Source organism: Salvelinus alpinus, chromosome 19 (genome assembly GCF_045679555.1).
Source record: "Salvelinus alpinus chromosome 19, SLU_Salpinus.1, whole genome shotgun sequence".
In the NCBI taxonomy this organism is placed as follows: domain Eukaryota; kingdom Metazoa; phylum Chordata; class Actinopteri; order Salmoniformes; family Salmonidae; genus Salvelinus; species Salvelinus alpinus.
This window is the reverse complement of record NC_092104.1, coordinates 44,113,068-44,130,431: the sequence shown is the minus strand read 5'-3', so window position 1 is coordinate 44,130,431 and position 17,364 is coordinate 44,113,068. Positions and strand designations below refer to the sequence as shown.

The 17,364-nt window shown below is 43.2% G+C and overlaps 2 protein-coding genes across 4 annotated transcripts in view; one reads left to right on the top strand and one right to left on the bottom strand.

Moving 5' to 3' along the window:
* Positions 1-306: 306 nt before the first annotated feature.
* On the top strand, positions 307-14,641 carry LOC139545691 (guanine nucleotide-binding protein subunit alpha-14-like). The gene is made up of 7 exons (XM_071353716.1): positions 307-767; positions 10,804-10,988; positions 11,148-11,302; positions 12,158-12,286; positions 12,616-12,745; positions 12,967-13,120; positions 13,391-14,641. Exons 1-7 carry the CDS (start codon positions 644-646, stop codon positions 13,579-13,581), a joined length of 1,068 nt encoding a protein of 355 aa, XP_071209817.1. The 5' UTR covers positions 307-643; the 3' UTR covers positions 13,582-14,641.
* A 72-nt stretch (positions 14,642-14,713) lies between these two features.
* The window catches only part of LOC139545690 (intermembrane lipid transfer protein VPS13A-like), a 56,622-nt gene continuing 53,971 nt past the window's right edge, over positions 14,714-17,364 (bottom strand). For all 3 annotated transcript variants that reach the window (XM_071353714.1, XM_071353713.1, XM_071353715.1), the window contains 2 exons: positions 16,945-17,019; positions 14,714-16,755 (listed from right to left, as the gene is read on the bottom strand). In XM_071353714.1, the coding sequence (XP_071209815.1) occupies positions 16,705-16,755; positions 16,945-17,019 (126 nt within the window). In that variant the 3' untranslated portion in view covers positions 14,714-16,704. The remainder of the gene's footprint in view (positions 16,756-16,944; positions 17,020-17,364) is intronic.

The window sequence follows — 17,364 nt, the reverse complement described above, 5'->3', positions numbered from 1 at the left end:
ATCTAAACTTATAGTAATCATAGTAATCATGTAGAAATGCAGAAAACGTGCTTTAAAACTGCCACATTTTCTCTACACCCCATGGAAAAATGTGTAGAATTGCAGGAAATGAACTTTCCTCTCCACCGTCAACAGGGGAGCTGCTAAAATATTTTGTGCAAGGTGGGGGGCCCTCCACCCAAACCTTGCTTAGGGACCCTAAAAGGCTAGAGCCGGCCCTGCTTCCTGCAGGCTCCTTGTAAGTAACTATATCATAGTCAGGCATCTACTGTAGGCGCGCCCGTCCCCGCCCCGGTGGAGATGTGTCCTAATGCCTTGGATAAAGTTCAGGATGTGACCAAGCGCCAGGAAACATATGCGCACTGCCAGTCTAACGTTCACCCACAGCTTGTAGCTGTTACCTGTAGAGCAGGAGGTTAGTATTCCTATACCGACAACTGGGAAGGAGACGATTTCGGAACTTCAGACAGAAAGATCAAAACGGGAAAACGAAAATAACAATTTATTTGCTATGCGCATTCCGACCGGGAGGAACTAATCGGACAGACAGGTTGGCCTTTCATTGGGACTCCTGTGTCTACTGCTCCATCTTCTCAAGTGCTGTAAGTGCAAACAGAGGGAACATTGGACAGTGACTGCGTCAATGATGGCTGGATGTTGTATGTCGGCGGAGGAGAAGGAGAATCAGAGAATCAATCAGGAGATTGACAGGCAGCTGCGGCGGGACAAGAAAGACTCGCGCAGGGAACTCAAACTGCTGCTATTAGGTGAGAGCTATCACATCTGTCAATAGGTACACACTGCTTAGTGCATAGCCACGGCTGTAGCCAGGGTCCAATACATTTGAAGAAAGTTTAAGCTCATTTACTTAATTTCTTTACAATTTAAAAACGTTAAAATGCTATTTGGAGAAGAGCAAAAACAAGCAAAAATGACCCCAGCCATTATCAATCACATTGGTTGCTGCAGCTTCATTCACCTCAGTCGATCTACAAACACATAGCCTATTAGCTATAGCTGCTACACATTAACTCACACTAACTCAGCACCGGGATTAAAAACTATAATTGAATATGTACAGAGGGGAAAGTATTTTATTAACAAATGGTAAACAAATAAGTTTGCTTGACATAATATGTTTTTATTGTTGCAGTTTTAGAGCAGATTTCCTGCAATTCTACACATTTTAATATGGGGTGGGGAGACATTTTTGCAGTTGTAAAGCACATTTTATGCAATTCTACACATTTTGCCATGACTTATGACATGTTAAGTGTGGGTACCCTGGAGTTCCGGACCCCTGAGCAGGTGCCCTGTGTGCCTAGTCGGTAATTCATGTTAACTACAAGTTTAGATAGCTGGTTTAGTTAGACTAAATAGACTAATTTATCCCCCCAAAATTACTGACATGGGCTAATTGACTGACTGTCAGTGAAGGAGATATAACACGAGGAAAACTGCTGATGCACAGCCAAGTTTAGAAATTGGCTACTAGGCAAAGCGTGGACCACACCTGTCCATAGGTGTCAAGTCAGGTGAGGAAAGGATCAGTAGGCTAGGCTATCACAGACGTGCTAATACATTCTGATAATTGTTAGACTATAACACATTTAATATATTAAGTAATAGGCCTATAATGTGTCCATGCTGTGCAGACATAGGAGCACATTCCTTCTTTTTTTTTATCTCCTTTTAATTTCATTTCCTTCACCCAGACTTCACCCTCCCTCTCCGGATGTGGTTGTGGTGCGCTCTGGCACTGTTCACTGAGCTTGGCACAGTTGTTCCACATTGTTCCATAATGTCAGCACTGCACAACTTCTCAACATAGCCTAGGCACTCACACTTTTTTCCTAGGCTATTAGCATAACTTTTTAAAAATATTGCCAAGGCTTACTAAACAGTTGTGCTGCTCAGATAGAAGGCGCCTTTACAACTAGCCCATTCATAGACAGCAATGTTAAACATATACCGTTGTATTTACGAACCTGCCTGCCGTCCAGGGGCAAATGCATCGACGCTGCCCAGAAGCTCTGTCTAAATGTCAATACGCTTCACTTGCAATACGGTTTTGGAAACATTTGGTACTGAACTTTCATATCGACGAGAAATCATTTTCAAAAAACAAAAGGTTAAATTACTACACACCTTTATAGAGTTAGAGTTAAGGTTCCGGCTCCTTAGCCATACATTATTGGGCTACTTTGCACCCAGTCGAGAGAGGTGAATGAAATTGTACTGGTGAAAACATTTGATGGCTTCACTTTCATTGTCAACAAATAGAATAGCCTACTTTGCTAACAACTAATAATAACTAACTGCGAAGCTTTCAATTACGAAATGTTGGTGGCTTGCCTTGGGGCGTTGGCCCACCGATGTGTTTGTAGTCGCAGGTAGCTGGTGTACCACGGTTATTTTCTCATGCAAAGTCATGCAAATACAACTGAGAGTATCATTTCAGTTTTGCCTGATCAACGCTCCTGGAAAGTGTGCTCTAAACACACACCCAAAAGTCTAGAATGAAAAAAGAAGGGCTTGTAACGCACATTCTCATATAAACAAGTTTTATGTAAATGTCATAAACACTGGATATCTTATGTTTCTAATAGATCTTCACCTGTTAAACACCACAAAACCATTATGAAAGCCATATCTTATGTTAAGAATACATCAGAATGTATCATAGACATGTCTACAACTTGAATATCTTTGTTTGCCATATAGCAGATGAACATAGGCCTAGTTGTGCTATAAGGAAAAACCTTAGATGGTGCTCTTCTGTCCAGTGTGTGTGTGAGAGGCAGTGAAGTGTGTGAGCCACTACATGTCCCTGAAGGTATCATTAGACCAGTGACTGCCCACAGTAAAACTCATGGGAGACATTCAGCACATGATGAAAAGGTTGATACTGAAGGCTTTCTGGGCCAGACCTACATATGATCACCATGTGTATTGTGTAACACTTTGAACTATTGCTTGTTAGCATTGGTGAACAGAGGGCATCAGTCATCACCGCAGGCAAGGTAACTTACTTTTCACGTGAGTGTGGTTCAACGGACCACCTCTGTTTTTACACCAGCATCTGCCTCCTCATGCTTCAGTAAGAGACTATACAGATTCTGCAGCAGGGCTTTGTGTAGGCTACTGTCCTCACACCTTAGCGCCGACAAATGAGGAAGTGGAGGTTTGTGTGTCTGTTTCTGTGGTCAGAGGGGCAAGCTGGGTGGTTATGGTTATAGCTAATGCCAGTAATGCCCACAGCTGAATGCTCCTCTGAGCGGGGGAGGGGCCAGCTGGGCAGACAGATAGACAGACAGACAGGGAAGCGGACTGGTGGTGGTAACCACAGTGGTAATACTGGTATGGTAATAACCCAATTTCACTATTACATCACTGTGTAAACCAAGGGTGCATGACATATGACCGTGCGCTCCAGATGAGGGCTGAAATCCAATTCAATCCGTCATGGTCGTCGTAGTAAGAAAATAATAGGCTGAATCTCTTTTAGAATGGTTTTGGTTAAAACAAACTACTAACAGTTTAACTTAAACCAGATAGAAACTGTAGAAATGATAATTTACCTTTGTATATATTTTCAAAATAATTCATAATTCTTTGAACTATAACCTGACATGTCAACTTCTAAACACGGGATGTTAAAGGGATAGTTCAAATGACAAAATGACATTTGTTTCCTTACCCTATAAGCAGGCTATGGACAAGGTAGGCCAGAAATCCATGCTTTGGTTTAGTTTCCCTGGGGCGGGTTCCAAATGCTAATGTTTTATCATTTGTGGCACAAATCCCATTCAAGTCATGGAACCGATATTAGCATGTTCAAATCATCTATAAGTGACTTTGTTGAGCTTCACAATCAAATGTAGATACTTTCGGATGATTTGAACTATCATGCAAACACACAGGCAACTTTTAAAATTGCACTGTAAAGTTACAGAATAGATGTCCCAAATTCTATACATATCGGAGAGGATTGGACAGGTGTAAGCAATACAACATCATTTCTAGTAGCCTATTAGAGGGCAAGTTGGAGCTACTGTCATATCGCTTAAACCTGTCACATCCTCTCAGATTGCAACAATTGTCTAGGGGGTAGGGACTAGGGGTTGTTTCTGGACAGTACCCTTAAATCTCCTGCCTGCTTCTCCAAACATTGCTATGAAATCTTAACCTTTGACCCTTGTCTCTCTATTGAGACTGCCTGGGAGACTGAATCAAATTCAGCACCATGCCTTCACATCCTATATTAGAGATTCAGTCAGAGAAAATGTTACAGTGATGTGGTCAAACATACAGTGCATTCGGGAAGTATTCAGACCCCTTGACTTTTTCAAAATTTTGTTACGTTACAGCCTTATTCTAAAATGTATTAAATAGTTTGTTTTTCCCATCATAAATCTACACACAATAGCCCATAATGACAAAGCAAAACAGGTTTTCAGAAATGTCAGAAAAAAACGGAATTATCACGTTTACATAGGTATTTAGACCATTTACTCAGAACTTTGTTGAAGCACCTTTGGCAGCGATTACAGCCTTGAGTCTTGGGTATGACGCTACAAGCTTGGCACACCTGAATTTGGGAAGTTTCTCCCATTCTTCTCTGCAGATCCTCTCAAGCTCTGTAAGGTTGGATGGGGAGTGTCGCTGCACAGCTATTTTCAGGTCTCTCCAGAGATGTTCGATCGGGTTCAAGTCCTGGCTCTGGCTGGGCCACTCAAGGACATTCAGATTCTTGTCCCCAAGCCACTCCTGCGTTGTCTTGGCTGTGTGCTTAGGGTCGTTGTCCTGTTGGAATGTGAACCTTCGCCCCAGTCTGAGGTCCTGAGCGCTCTGGAGCAGTTGTCATCAAGGATCTCTCTGTACTTTTCTCTCGTTCCCTCAATCTCCCAGTCCCTGCTGCTGAAAAACATCCCCACAGCATGATGCTGCCACCACCATTTTTTTTCACCTTTATTTAACCAGGTAGGCCAGTTGAGAACAAGTTCTCATTTACAACTGTGACCTGGCCAAGATAAAGCAAAGCAGTGCGACAAAAACAACAACACAGAGTTACACATAAACAAGCGTACATAATAGAAAAATCTATGTACAGTGTGTGCAAATGTAGAAGAGTAGGGAGGTAGGCAATAAATAGGCCATAGAGGCAAAATAATTCTAATTTAGCATTAACACTGGAGTGATAGATGTGCAGATGATGATGTGCAAATAGAGATACTGGGGTGCAAAAGAGAAGGGGATAAATAACAATATGGGGATGAGGTAGTTGGGTGTGCTATTTACAGATTGGCTGTGTACAGGTACAGTGATCGATAAGCTGCTCTGACAGCTGATGCTTAAAGTTAGAGAGGGAGATATAAGACTCCAGCTTCAGTGATTTTTGCAATTCGTTACAGTCATTGGCAGCAGAGAACTGGAAGGAAAGGCGGCCAAAGGAAGTGTTGGCTTTGGAAATGACCAGTGAAATATATCTGCTGGAGCGTGTGCTACGGAGTGGCTTCCGTCTGGCCACTCTACCATAAAGGCCTGATTGGTGGAGTGCTGCAGGGATGGTTGTCCTTCTGGAAGGTTTTGCCACAGAGGAACTCTGGAGATGACCAAAGCCCTTCTCCCCCGATTGCTCAGTTTGGCCGGGCAGCCAGCTCTAGGAAGAGTCTTGGTGGTTCCAAACGTCTTCCATTTAAGAATGATGGAGGCCACTGTGTTCTTGGGGACCTTCAATGCTGCATAAATGTTTTGGTACCCTTCCCCAGATCTGTGCCTCAACACAATTCTGTCTCTGAGCTTTACAGACAATTCCTTGGACCTCATGGCTTGCTTTTGCTCTGAAATGCACTGTCAACTATGGGACCTTATATAGACAGGTGTCTACCTTTCCAATTCATGTCCAATTAAATGAATTTACCACAGGTGGACTCCAATAAAGTTGCAAAAACATCTCAAGGATGATCAATGAAAACGAGATGCACCTGAGCTCAATTCGAGTCTCATAGCAAAGTCTGTAAATAAGGTTTTTCTTATTTTTTTTAAACCTGTTTTCACTTTGTCATTATGGAGTATTGTGCGTAGATTGTTGAGGAAAACAATTAATTTAATCCATTTTAGAATGAAACTGTGACATAACAAAATGTGGAAAAAGGGAAGGGGTCTGAATACTTTCTGAATGCACTGTACATTCATACAACATATTTGTTGAACCAGCTCAGGCTGGTAGTGTGTGAGGACGTGGTGTTCTTGCAGTAGGACTCGGAGAGGAATGCTAGCAGCGAGAGTGTGTGATGGGGTCTGCAGAGAGGAGCTGAGAGAGCCGATAAACATGTCCAAACAACCACAGACAGAACCTCTGACAGTCTACAGAGCATCACCGTCCCTCACCCTCACACCACACACACACTTCTCTTTGCCCAACAGATTGGCCATTACAGTAACACACACGCACGCAAGATCGTGCACACACACAAATGTAGGTTCTTATGCAGCCCATTTTTTTGGCCTGACGACTCATTCTGAATGTTATGCTTCTGCTCTAGCAATCACTCCATAAGAAAGGCTAGTAGGTGTGGCGTTTGTGGATGGGTAGTCAGGCTAGTCCTTTTTAACTGCAGGTCCAACAATGTTAGTTTTTCTTTAAATACAATGATCAGTTCACACACTTTGCCCTTTAGTGATGCTGGGTGACCTATGGGTGGGTAGCCAAATAATTACCAACTTTATCTTCCTGGTGTTCATTTTTTTGACACAAGATCAGGAATCATTGAGAGTGAACAGTTTCCAGAGTATAATTCATCATCAACAATCATCTACTATATATTTTTGAAGGCAATGGCCAATAGAAATGGTCAAATCAAGGGTTTTCTGCATGGATGGGATGCTGCATGTATACTGAACAGAAATATAAACGCAACATGCAACAATTTCTAAGATTTACAGTTCATATAAGGAAATCAGTCAATTTAAATACATGAATTAGGCCCTAATCTAAGTTTTCACATGACTGGGAATACAACCATGCATCTGTTGGTCACAGATACCTTTAAAAAAAGGTAGGTTGTGGATCAGAAAACCAGTCAGTATCTGGTGTGACCATTTGCCTCATGCAGCGCGGCACATCTCCTTTGCATAGAGTTGATCAGGATGTTGATTGTGGCCTGTGGAATGTTGTCCCACTCCTCTTCAATGGCTGTGGGAAGTTGCTGGATATTGGCGGGAACTGGAACACACGTATATGTCGATCCAGAGCTTCCGAAACATGCTCAATGGGTGACATGTCTGGTGAGTATGCAGGCCATGGAAGAACTGGGACATTTTTAAAACATGAGGTGATGGCGGCGGATGGATGGCACGACAATAGACATCAGGATCTCTGTGTCACGGTATCTCTATGCATTCAAATTGCCATCGCTAAAATGCAATTGTGTTTGTTGTCCGTAGCTTATGCCTGCCCATACCATAACCGCATCGCCACCATGGGGCAATCTGTTCACAACGTTGACATCAGCCAACCACTCGCCTACAGTGAGTGGTTGACATCAGCCAACCACTCGTCTGCAATCTGTCGGGTACAGTTGAAGTCCGTGAAGAGCACACTTCTCCAGCATTCCAGTGGCCATCGAAGGTGAGCATTTGGCCAGTGAAGTCGGTTACGACGCCAAACTGCAGTCAGGTCAAGACCCTGGTGAGGATGACGAGCACGCAGATGAGCTTCCCTGAGACGGTTTCTGACTGTTTGTGCAGAAATTCTTAAGTTGTGCAAACCCACCGTTTCATCAGTTGTCCGGGTGGCTGGTCTCAGACAATCCCGCAGTTTAAGAAGCCGGATGTGGAGGTCCTGGGCTGGTGTGGTTACACGTGGTCTGCAGTTGTAAGGACGGTTGGACGTACTGCCAAATTCTCAAAAATTATGTGGCTTATGGTAGAGAAAATAACATTGAATTGTCTGGCAACAGCTCTGGTGGACATTCCTGCAGCCAGCATGCCAATTGCACACTCCCTCAACTTGAGACATCTGTGGAATTATGTTGTGAGACAAAACTGCACATTTTAGTGGTCTTTTATTGTCCCCAGCACAAGGTGCACCTGTGTAATGATCATGCTGTTTAATCAGCTTCTTGATATGCCACACCTGTCAGGTGGATGGATTATCTTCACAAAGAATAAATGCTCACTAAAAGGGATGTAAACAAATTTCTGCACAACATTTTCAGAAATACGCTTTTTGTGCAAATGGAACATTTCTGGGATCTTTTATCTCAGCTCATGAAACATGGGACCAAGACTTTACATGTTGCATTTATATTTTGTTCGGTATAAGTGTAACTGTCACGAGGGGAACTAGGGGAGTTTTGTGGTAGGGACGGGGAGAGCAATGACAACCCCCCCCCCCCCCCCCCACCCCCAATGTACTCTAGAATCAAAACGTATTGAACTGGAAATCATAAAGTTCTTCGATGATGGGTGGTGGGCTTTGTATTATATTTTTTAAAGTAGGGGTCTGAAAGAATGCATAATTACTGTAAGCATAAAATAGTAGGTGTATAGGCCTATAGCTAAATCATGTTCTGTTCTCTGTGTGAAGGTCCTAATGGATGGAATTAAGTTGGTATATTAATATAATTCATATAACTCATTGTATTGATTTGGAACACTGCCGTAACTTTCTAATCTCAATGGCAAAAGGATGGATCAACCCTCTCCAGTACAGTGTTTAAAATTGTATTGTATCTCTATCTCTATGGTTTAATAGGTCATGAGGGTAAGTGCAAATACCAGCTCCCCCTCTGACTGCTTTGGACAGTTGTACATGCCAACTCTCCCTTTTGATTGGTCAACTTAATGTTCACAAGTGCCTGTGACCTCTTTGATTGGTCATGGTCAGGCACACGTCCCTGCCCATTATGTCTGATTGATGGATGGATGTGGCGGCTTATTGAGGACATGTTTTCATGTTGTTCTCATTAGAATATTGACTGGCTAATTTTGAAAGTCAAATTCATTCAAATTTGTCAAAGCCTATGTACAGATGTCTGCAAATACAGTTTCCTTAGCAACAACTTACTTATTTGGTTTTAGTCTCTTGGAAACCCTCCATCTCAACTCTCACACGTACAAACAGACTGTAAGAAGCATTTTTGAAGACCACTTCCATTGTCCTCCAAGAGTAGCTTAATGTTTTGCTAGAAGGTGGGTGTGTGTTTGAGTGAGGTGCATTGGATTCGCAAGCAACTAAAGACAGAGGAGACCCAGCAACAGAGGAACTTGTGTTCTGAATCTGTTGGTGTCTGGTGTGTGTTGGCAGCATTTATTCCTATGCTGACATGTTTAAATCCTGAGGGGAACTGTGACTAAATGGTGGTCAGGAATGAGCCCGTCTTTGACTTCCTCTCAGAAACGACGCTAAACAGTTTACAGAACGAGAGAAGACTGTTACCCAGCTGGCCCCCTCTTTAAACAGCACACTTCTCAAGAACAAGCTTCTCTCCTCTCCCCATCCCCCTTTCTCGCCTCGCTTTCCTTTTTCTCGTCTCTTTTTCACCTCGGCCTATCCAGGTGAATTCCTCTAAGCTGACAATCCGGAGTCACTCTCTTCCATTTCCCAACCACTTCAAGAGAAGTTAACAATCTGGTTGCAACAAGAGTATTGCATAATACATGCTCCGTTACAGCTCTTCCCTGTTTTGGGTCTCTGAGTGTCTTCACATGATATATTTTTGATCAAGGTCACTATTCTATTCATCAATGAATCTGTCAATCATTTATGGCCTCGGAGCAGTTCACTTAATATGTGTTGCTGTTGCCCGACTCATTAGATAATGTGTGTGTATCAGTGCTGTGATTGGGGGATGAGGCTCAACCTAATCCTGCCATAGTGCTGATATAATGTGTCCAGATTTATATTTTCAGAGGCACAGAAACAAAAACACAGCTGGGAGTGAAGGCTGCCGTGCCACTAGAGCACTGCTGCTGGGATACATACAAAGGACAGAGACCCTGGCTCTAAGGTCTCCTTGTCAACTAGACACACACACTACTCATTGTTCCTACAGTAGCAGGGTGGATGGATGTTTTTTTCAGTGTGTGTTTACATCCTGGTGTGGTTGTTTGTGATGGAGTTAACCGCGGGTGATTCATAGAGCAGCGGAGGTGGGGTTATACAGTCACAGGCTCTGCTGTTCTATCTGCTGGACACTCATTGCTCTCCTGGCCCTCTCCTCTTCCCTGGGCCCTACTCATTCCCTCTGCGGCAGTAGTAGCATTTACTGGCAACTCACTGAAGACCACATTGAGTGTTTCCCTGTGACTTCAGCAGACCTGGAATTCTTATATATTTTGTAGACTTTATTGAGACAGTTATGATGAATGAATCAGAAAGGGAGGCCATTGGGAAGGGAGGACGCAGAGATCAAACCCCTGTCTCCGGTGGGGAGATGTATACACTGTATCTAGAGCCAGGAGCTTTACCACTAGACCACGTGCTCTGCACTGCTCTAGTGCAGGTCCTGTTGGATAATGAGATTGAGTACTTTGGCTTTTGATATGTTGCTGTTGGTGGACCAGGTGCTGAGCGTATCTAGTTGCTTCGGCATTGATGATGGTTGCTGCAGCTTGCTTGTTTCAAGTCTATTTATGTCACTGACATATTTCTGCACAGGGTCGGCAGCCTTTTATTCAGCATCATTGATGAGGGAAAGGAGTAGGACTGGGGCAAATAGAGTGCCTTGGGGAACACCACATGTAAGGGGCTGTATTGGGATCAACCCTGTCTCTTTCCTCCCTCCTTTCTGCCAGGTACTGGAGAGAGTGGGAAGAGCACCTTCATTAAACAGATGAGAATCATCCATGGCGCCGGCTACTCAGAGGAGGACAAGCGCGGCTTCACCAAGCTGGTGTACCAGAACATCTTCACTGCCATGCAGTCCATGATCCGCGCCATGGAGACCCTCAACATCCCCTTCTCTGAGGCCCAGAATAAGGCAAGAATCCCAGCAACATTACACTTCAGCCCTACCTCAGTACTGGCTGATCACGGAGCCAAAGAGTTTCGTTTTTCTTTGTGAAGTGTTTTAAAGCATTTTCCGTTGCGTGCCCCAAGGAACACGCCCCAACCATCTTGTCTGCTCCCTCCCTCCCAGGGCTATGCCAGCTTGTTGAGTGAGGTGGAGGTGGACATGGTGAATGATCTGGAGAAAGGCCATGTGGACGCCATCAGGAGCCTGTGGATGGACAGTGGAGTGCAGGAGTGCTACGACCGTCGCAGGGAGTACCAGCTATCTGACTCCGCCAAATAGTGAGTAGACTTAGGTCATAGGGCCAGGAGTTTTTCTTGAACTGGTCATGATCAGGAAAACCACAGGTCAGGTAACTTGGCCTTAGCCAAAGACAACATGTCTATTGCCAAAAAGTAATGACACTATAACGTAAGACTGCAAAGCCGTAAAAAAATGTTAGTCCCTGAGCCAAGCGGTTGCTTCCAGGCCTGTTGTGTTGAGGGTTAATAGGCCTCCACTGGGTTTGTGGATTGGGCAGGCTTCATGCAGTACATGGTTTGCTCCACCCCACAGGCACATAGGGAGCTTTTATTCCTCCCACTCTTGTGTCCAGGTGAGATTTGTGTTCAAGTCATCAGTGGGTGCGTCTTTACAAATTTAGCGCGTCAGGTGTGGGGCATTGAAGACTATTTTCAATCATTTTGTGGGTAGTTTCGAGTCTCGGGTGTATGGGGGGGGGGGGGTGACGTTTGTCAGGGAGGGAGTCAGGAAAGCGGGTAGATCGTAATGTGTCAGTGATGATGCGCGTGGTGGTGTTTAGCTGTGTCAACTCTGTGTGCGTGTGACAACCTTGACCAGACAGGTGCACAGTACTCTGCCGTTCAATGAACCTTAATTAAAGATGAAATCTGTGCTGCTGCAATGTTTCCCCTGCATGCCCTATAAGAGAACTAAATCAATATTCATACTGGAATGTAAATATGCTGCCAACAAGCCCTGTTTAATTACGTGGACAATATTTGAACTCTAGCTGGGTTTTCTTCAGCGTATACCAAGGTAAAGTATGTGTATCATTGGTTGTGGTATCATTGTTCTTCTTTTCTCTTGGCGAGCACACATCATTCCCTTAAACTTTTTCTTCATGTGTTGTTCAGTTATCTGAGTGACATGGACAGGATCGCAGAGCCCTCCTACCTGCCCACCCAGCAGGACATCCTGAGGGTCCGAGTACCTACAACAGGCATCATCGAGTACCCCTTCGACATGGAAAACGTCATCTTCAGGTGAGGTACACTTTGGTTCTCCGATCGCCACTGAGCGTCCTACATACGAGAAACACTACAGACCCATTTCCTGTCTGTGTCATGAAAATTTGCACAGGCAGATCCAAATCAGAAAGGGGTGGGTTTACATGGGAGCGGATAGAGAATGTTTTCATGGTCATCACTCAAGTTTAGCAAGATCCCAACTTCAGCGTTAGCTATCCTGCTACAGAGCTTTTTTGTTGAGGATGTGCGCATCACTCGTACGAGATGTTTGCTTGTAAACAACAAATATGTCTGTCTATTGGTATACAATAAGCAGCGCTCCAAACATTGGCTTGTTGTGACAGGATGGTGGACGTGGGGGGTCAGAGGTCAGAGAGGAGAAAGTGGATCCACTGCTTTGAGAACGTCACATCCATCATCTTCTTGGTGGCGCTTAGTGAGTACGACCAGGTGCTGGCTGAGTGTGACAACGAGGTGAGCTCCCTTCAGTCAGAGCACCGTCACCGGGCCTTTGCCTGATACACTTGCAGGTCGCATTCGTTGAGCTAACACGCTGTCATGTAAAATTGATGAGTAAAATAAGCTATTAAGTCAAATGTACCTCACATTGAAATGCATAAGTTAAATGTATCTCACAAATTCGATGAGTATGGGCCATCATATCCACTTACTGTACGTGCATCAACTTCCCCTAGAACCGTATGGAAGAGAGCAAAGCTCTCTTCAAGACCATCATCACATACCCCTGGTTCCAGCGCTCTTCTGTAATCCTTTTCCTCAACAAAACTGACATCCTAGAGGAGAAGATCACGCGCTCCCACCTTGTCAACTACTTCCCAGAATACACCGGTAAGCTCTAGTAGTGTTTGTGTTGTGTGTGACCGCTATTCTTATGTGTATAGTAAGTAAACATTACTTAACACACACATGACCAACCTGGTATCAAAGCCAGGCTGCCACATGACTCAAGAACACGTTAGCCCACTGAGCTAAAGCCTAGGCATTCGTTCTGGGAGCGAACACATTTTCAAGTCTCAGGCAAGGTTACGCATCACGAGTGTAGTTCATCTAACAACCTCTGCTAGGTACACACATCATAACTAAAGCTCTTGTTTCCAGGGCCACAGAACGACCCTAAAGCAGCCAGGGAGTTCATCCTGAAGATGTACCAGGAGCAGAACCCAGACCGAGAAAAGACTGTCTACTCCCACTTCACCTGTGCCACCGACACAGAGAACATCCGCTTTGTGTTTGTTGCTGTCAAAGACACCATCCTCAGACACAACCTCAAGGAGTTCAACCTGGTTTAGAGGAGAGCTAGGGCTCCTGCAAGGTTAGGAGACATCTAGACTGGTCCGAGATGATGTGCTTCAGCTAACTTCTCTATCGTTGACATGAGTTGGTTAAAGCACATACAGATCTGGGATCTGGCTAGGAGACCTGAGACTAGATGTATAGGGTTAGGTTGGAAGGTCAGATTGATGTGCTAGAAGAATATGCTCGGACTGCCAGATTTGTAGTGCTGTTTTTCTGTCCAGGGTGCTTTTTAGGTTGAACATCTATACCAAGAGAAAAGCTCCTCTAGATAACTTTTCAAAAGGATGAAAATTATACTCATATGTATAGTGACAGGGATGCCAACGTTACGTTTTATTAAGTAAAATATATATTTTCTTTGAAACGGACGATTTTAATTTATTTGTTGTGGAGTTAGCACAGAGGAAGGAGTTAAAGTATAGCACCTTTAAATTTATGTAAAACTATGATCTAGCAATTACATACAACACTCCTCGGGATGTCTTTCCTTGAGCAGTAGTGTGATAGTGATGAGTGAGAGTGCAAGTGAAATTGTGAATTCAGTCCAAGTCTTTTACTTGTTTAAATGTGAGCAACACTTGGCCGTAAAAATGTAATGTTTTCATACAGATACTGTATTTATGTACTCCGTCATATATCTAAACAGTGAAGACGTGCATATTTTAGCCAAGTAATCAGTCTAAAGTGCCTTGTTTGTGAGAGGAATAACAGAATAACTCCAGTGGACTATAGGGACATTTACCAGAGACCTTCATTTAGGAGCAAATCCTTACTTCTACTTGATTCAAATTTTCAGTTGGTGTCAATGGGAAACTAAGTGAAAATTAAAAATTTGAAGTAGGAGTTAGGATTCACCACTAAGTGCATAAATATGAATAGGTATTCCTAACAACCGATTTTTGGTCATGAAAGAATTCCCCATTCATAGATTATGACCACTTACTTATTTAATATGTGCATCAAGTCATTTCTACATTGTTACATTTCAATAAATTGTTAGTCAAATGTACAATTTTTATTGATGCGTCACAGATTAAAAAGTGTCAAACAGAACTTGGAGAGAGAAATATGTGCTGATTGTATGTCGTTGTAGATCCCACCATGACAGAAAGACCCAATACCAAACAAATTAAATACCCTTTATTTTTCAAAAAATGGCAGAACTTTATCTGCACCAGTGATTTTATACCGCCTCACAATGAGAGCACTTGCTGACAAAGGCAAAACAGATTAAATAATTTAGTTACATTAATTAGTGACCCCAAACCAAAACAAACCTTTAAAACATTTGAGTATGAATGTAGCAGCTGACAATTTATAATTTATTTTAAATATATGTCTCTCCATTGCATAACTCTTCGTCGTTAATGGCATTGCATACCTGCTGTATAAAAACATGAAAATCGCCACTGATGAGATACAACCCCTCAATAGATTATCTTAAATCACAGCAGGCTGCTGAGGGGAGGATGGCTCATAACAATGGAGGGAATGGAATGGTATTAAACACATGGAATGGTACAGAACAAAACACATGGTTTCCATGTTTGATACCATTGAAATGTATTCCATTCCAGCCATTACTAGTCCTCCCCAATTAAGGTGCCACCAGCCGCCTGTGTCTTAAATAGAGAGATATATCTATACACAAAACTTCCAAAATAAAGGCTACACTTGAGTAAATGAGGGGTACAAATTATATTGAAGTCAGGTGCTTCCAATTGTGTGGTTCCTGAGTCAATTAAGCATATAACATCCCATCATGCTTTGGGTCATGTATAAAAATGCCCAGTTGCCCATGAGGGGTCTCAAAGGAGCATAGGGGGTTTAAAGGATGGTGTGGGTGTCTCAGTCACCAGATCCTAAGCATTTTCCACCACCATCAACAAAACAAAAGTATTACATTTATTGTGGAAGAATGGTATCGCATCCCTCCAATAGAGTTCCAGACACTTGTAGAATCTATTCCAAGGCGCATTGAAGCTGTTTGGGTGACCCAATGCCCTATTAAAGACACTATGTTGATGTTTCCTTTATTTTGGAAGTTATCTGTATATACACACAGGATACCCTATTGAAATCATTTTACAGCAGATTGACATGTACCGTAGAAAAATAGCATGCTTTTTTCGATCACGTGCAAAGTCATAGCTTGCAGAAATGTATAGAAAAACATAAGTTAGTGATTTAGGAAGAGGGGGAGTATTGGTACAGAATAACTATCACAACAAGCATATTAACAGTAACGTTTGTTACCCCCCCCATCCTATATCAACCAGTAAAATAACAATGTGTGTAACATATACACATCAAGGCAGTTAAACCCAGTGCTCCGAGTCCCACAATAATACTTCAAATTTGGCCACAATCTCTTTTCAAGCACATCACTCAGTAACTGGCAAACGGATTGAAATGTGATGGATAGGGCTACTTCAACAGTGGCAGTTTGAAAAGTCATTCAGGTACCCTACTTTTTCAACGAAAACAACAACAAAAAACGACATTTGGGGGAAAAGGAGAAATGTCTAGCACATAGTTGTGTACAATCGGAGCGGTGACATTGTGTAGGGTTTTGTGTTCGCCGTTCACAACAAACATCGTTTTACAGACAGACTGCAAGCTGATATAGAGATAGGGGCTGACTCCACACATCAGAACTAAAGCTCGTTTCCAGGGCTGCAGAATGACCCTAAAGCAGCCAGGGAGTTCATCCTGAAGATGTTCCAGGAGCAGAACCCAGACAGAGAAAAGACTGTCTACTTCACCTGTGACGCCGACAGAACATCCGCGAGAGGTTTGCCGCCTTCGAATACTCCCACCGCGGCCTCTTCGGGTACAACCTCATGCAGGCTTACGGTAGTGCAAGGAGTTAGCCGATATTGCTGTGTACAACCGAAACAGTGATGGTGTTTGTGATAGTGAAGTCCGTGTGTGTCTGCAAGATGTCCAGACAGTCCGTGTGTGAGAATGAAAGAGAAAGTCTAACCTGAGAGTTAGTAGTACACTGATGGAGGCACACCCTACTCTCCTAGCATGCATACACACACACTATAACAGTCAACGTTGTACTTTTGTCATGTCTCAGTGCTGGTTGGTGGCCCTATTAGAGTGGCCAATCAGTATTTGTGTAGACTCTCCCTGGCGTCTTCAAGCTTGGTAAGAACCCACTGCAGATAAACAAAACCACACACATTTTTAAAAAAAAACTACACCATCAAAAGTCACATTACAACTTGGAACCACATCCTACATAAACTATTGTGTAAGTTGTGTGTTGTTCACTGACAAATACTGTTTACTGTCTATAAAGAAAGCAAAAACTGGCAGCAGTTTATATTTATGTTATGCTAACCCACCTTGGCTATTTCTGGACTTCTGAAGTTTATAATCTTCCCAAACTCTTTGGCATGAAACACAGACTTCACTCTCTCCTGAAACACACACAGGAAATAGTTTTTAGTTCAACACGACTTCTGAGAAATAGGGGGATGTACTGGTGAGATACTGTCGGCACTAGAACCTCTAAAACAGTCATTTTGAATGTATTGATTTTATTACTCTGCCATGTTTTAAAGTCATGTCCACCTCTGTCCTTGACTTGTCCTAAATAAGTCTGTAGAACACACTGCCCTTGTTAGAATCTTAACATCACAAACAGAACTGGAGTTTTAACCAGTTTTAGGAAGGCATGTCATTATTTGAATGGGTCCCCCCCCTCCTCCCGACAGCACGGCCTGCTCCACTCATTCTCCCGACATTGGAATAGAGCTCCCTCC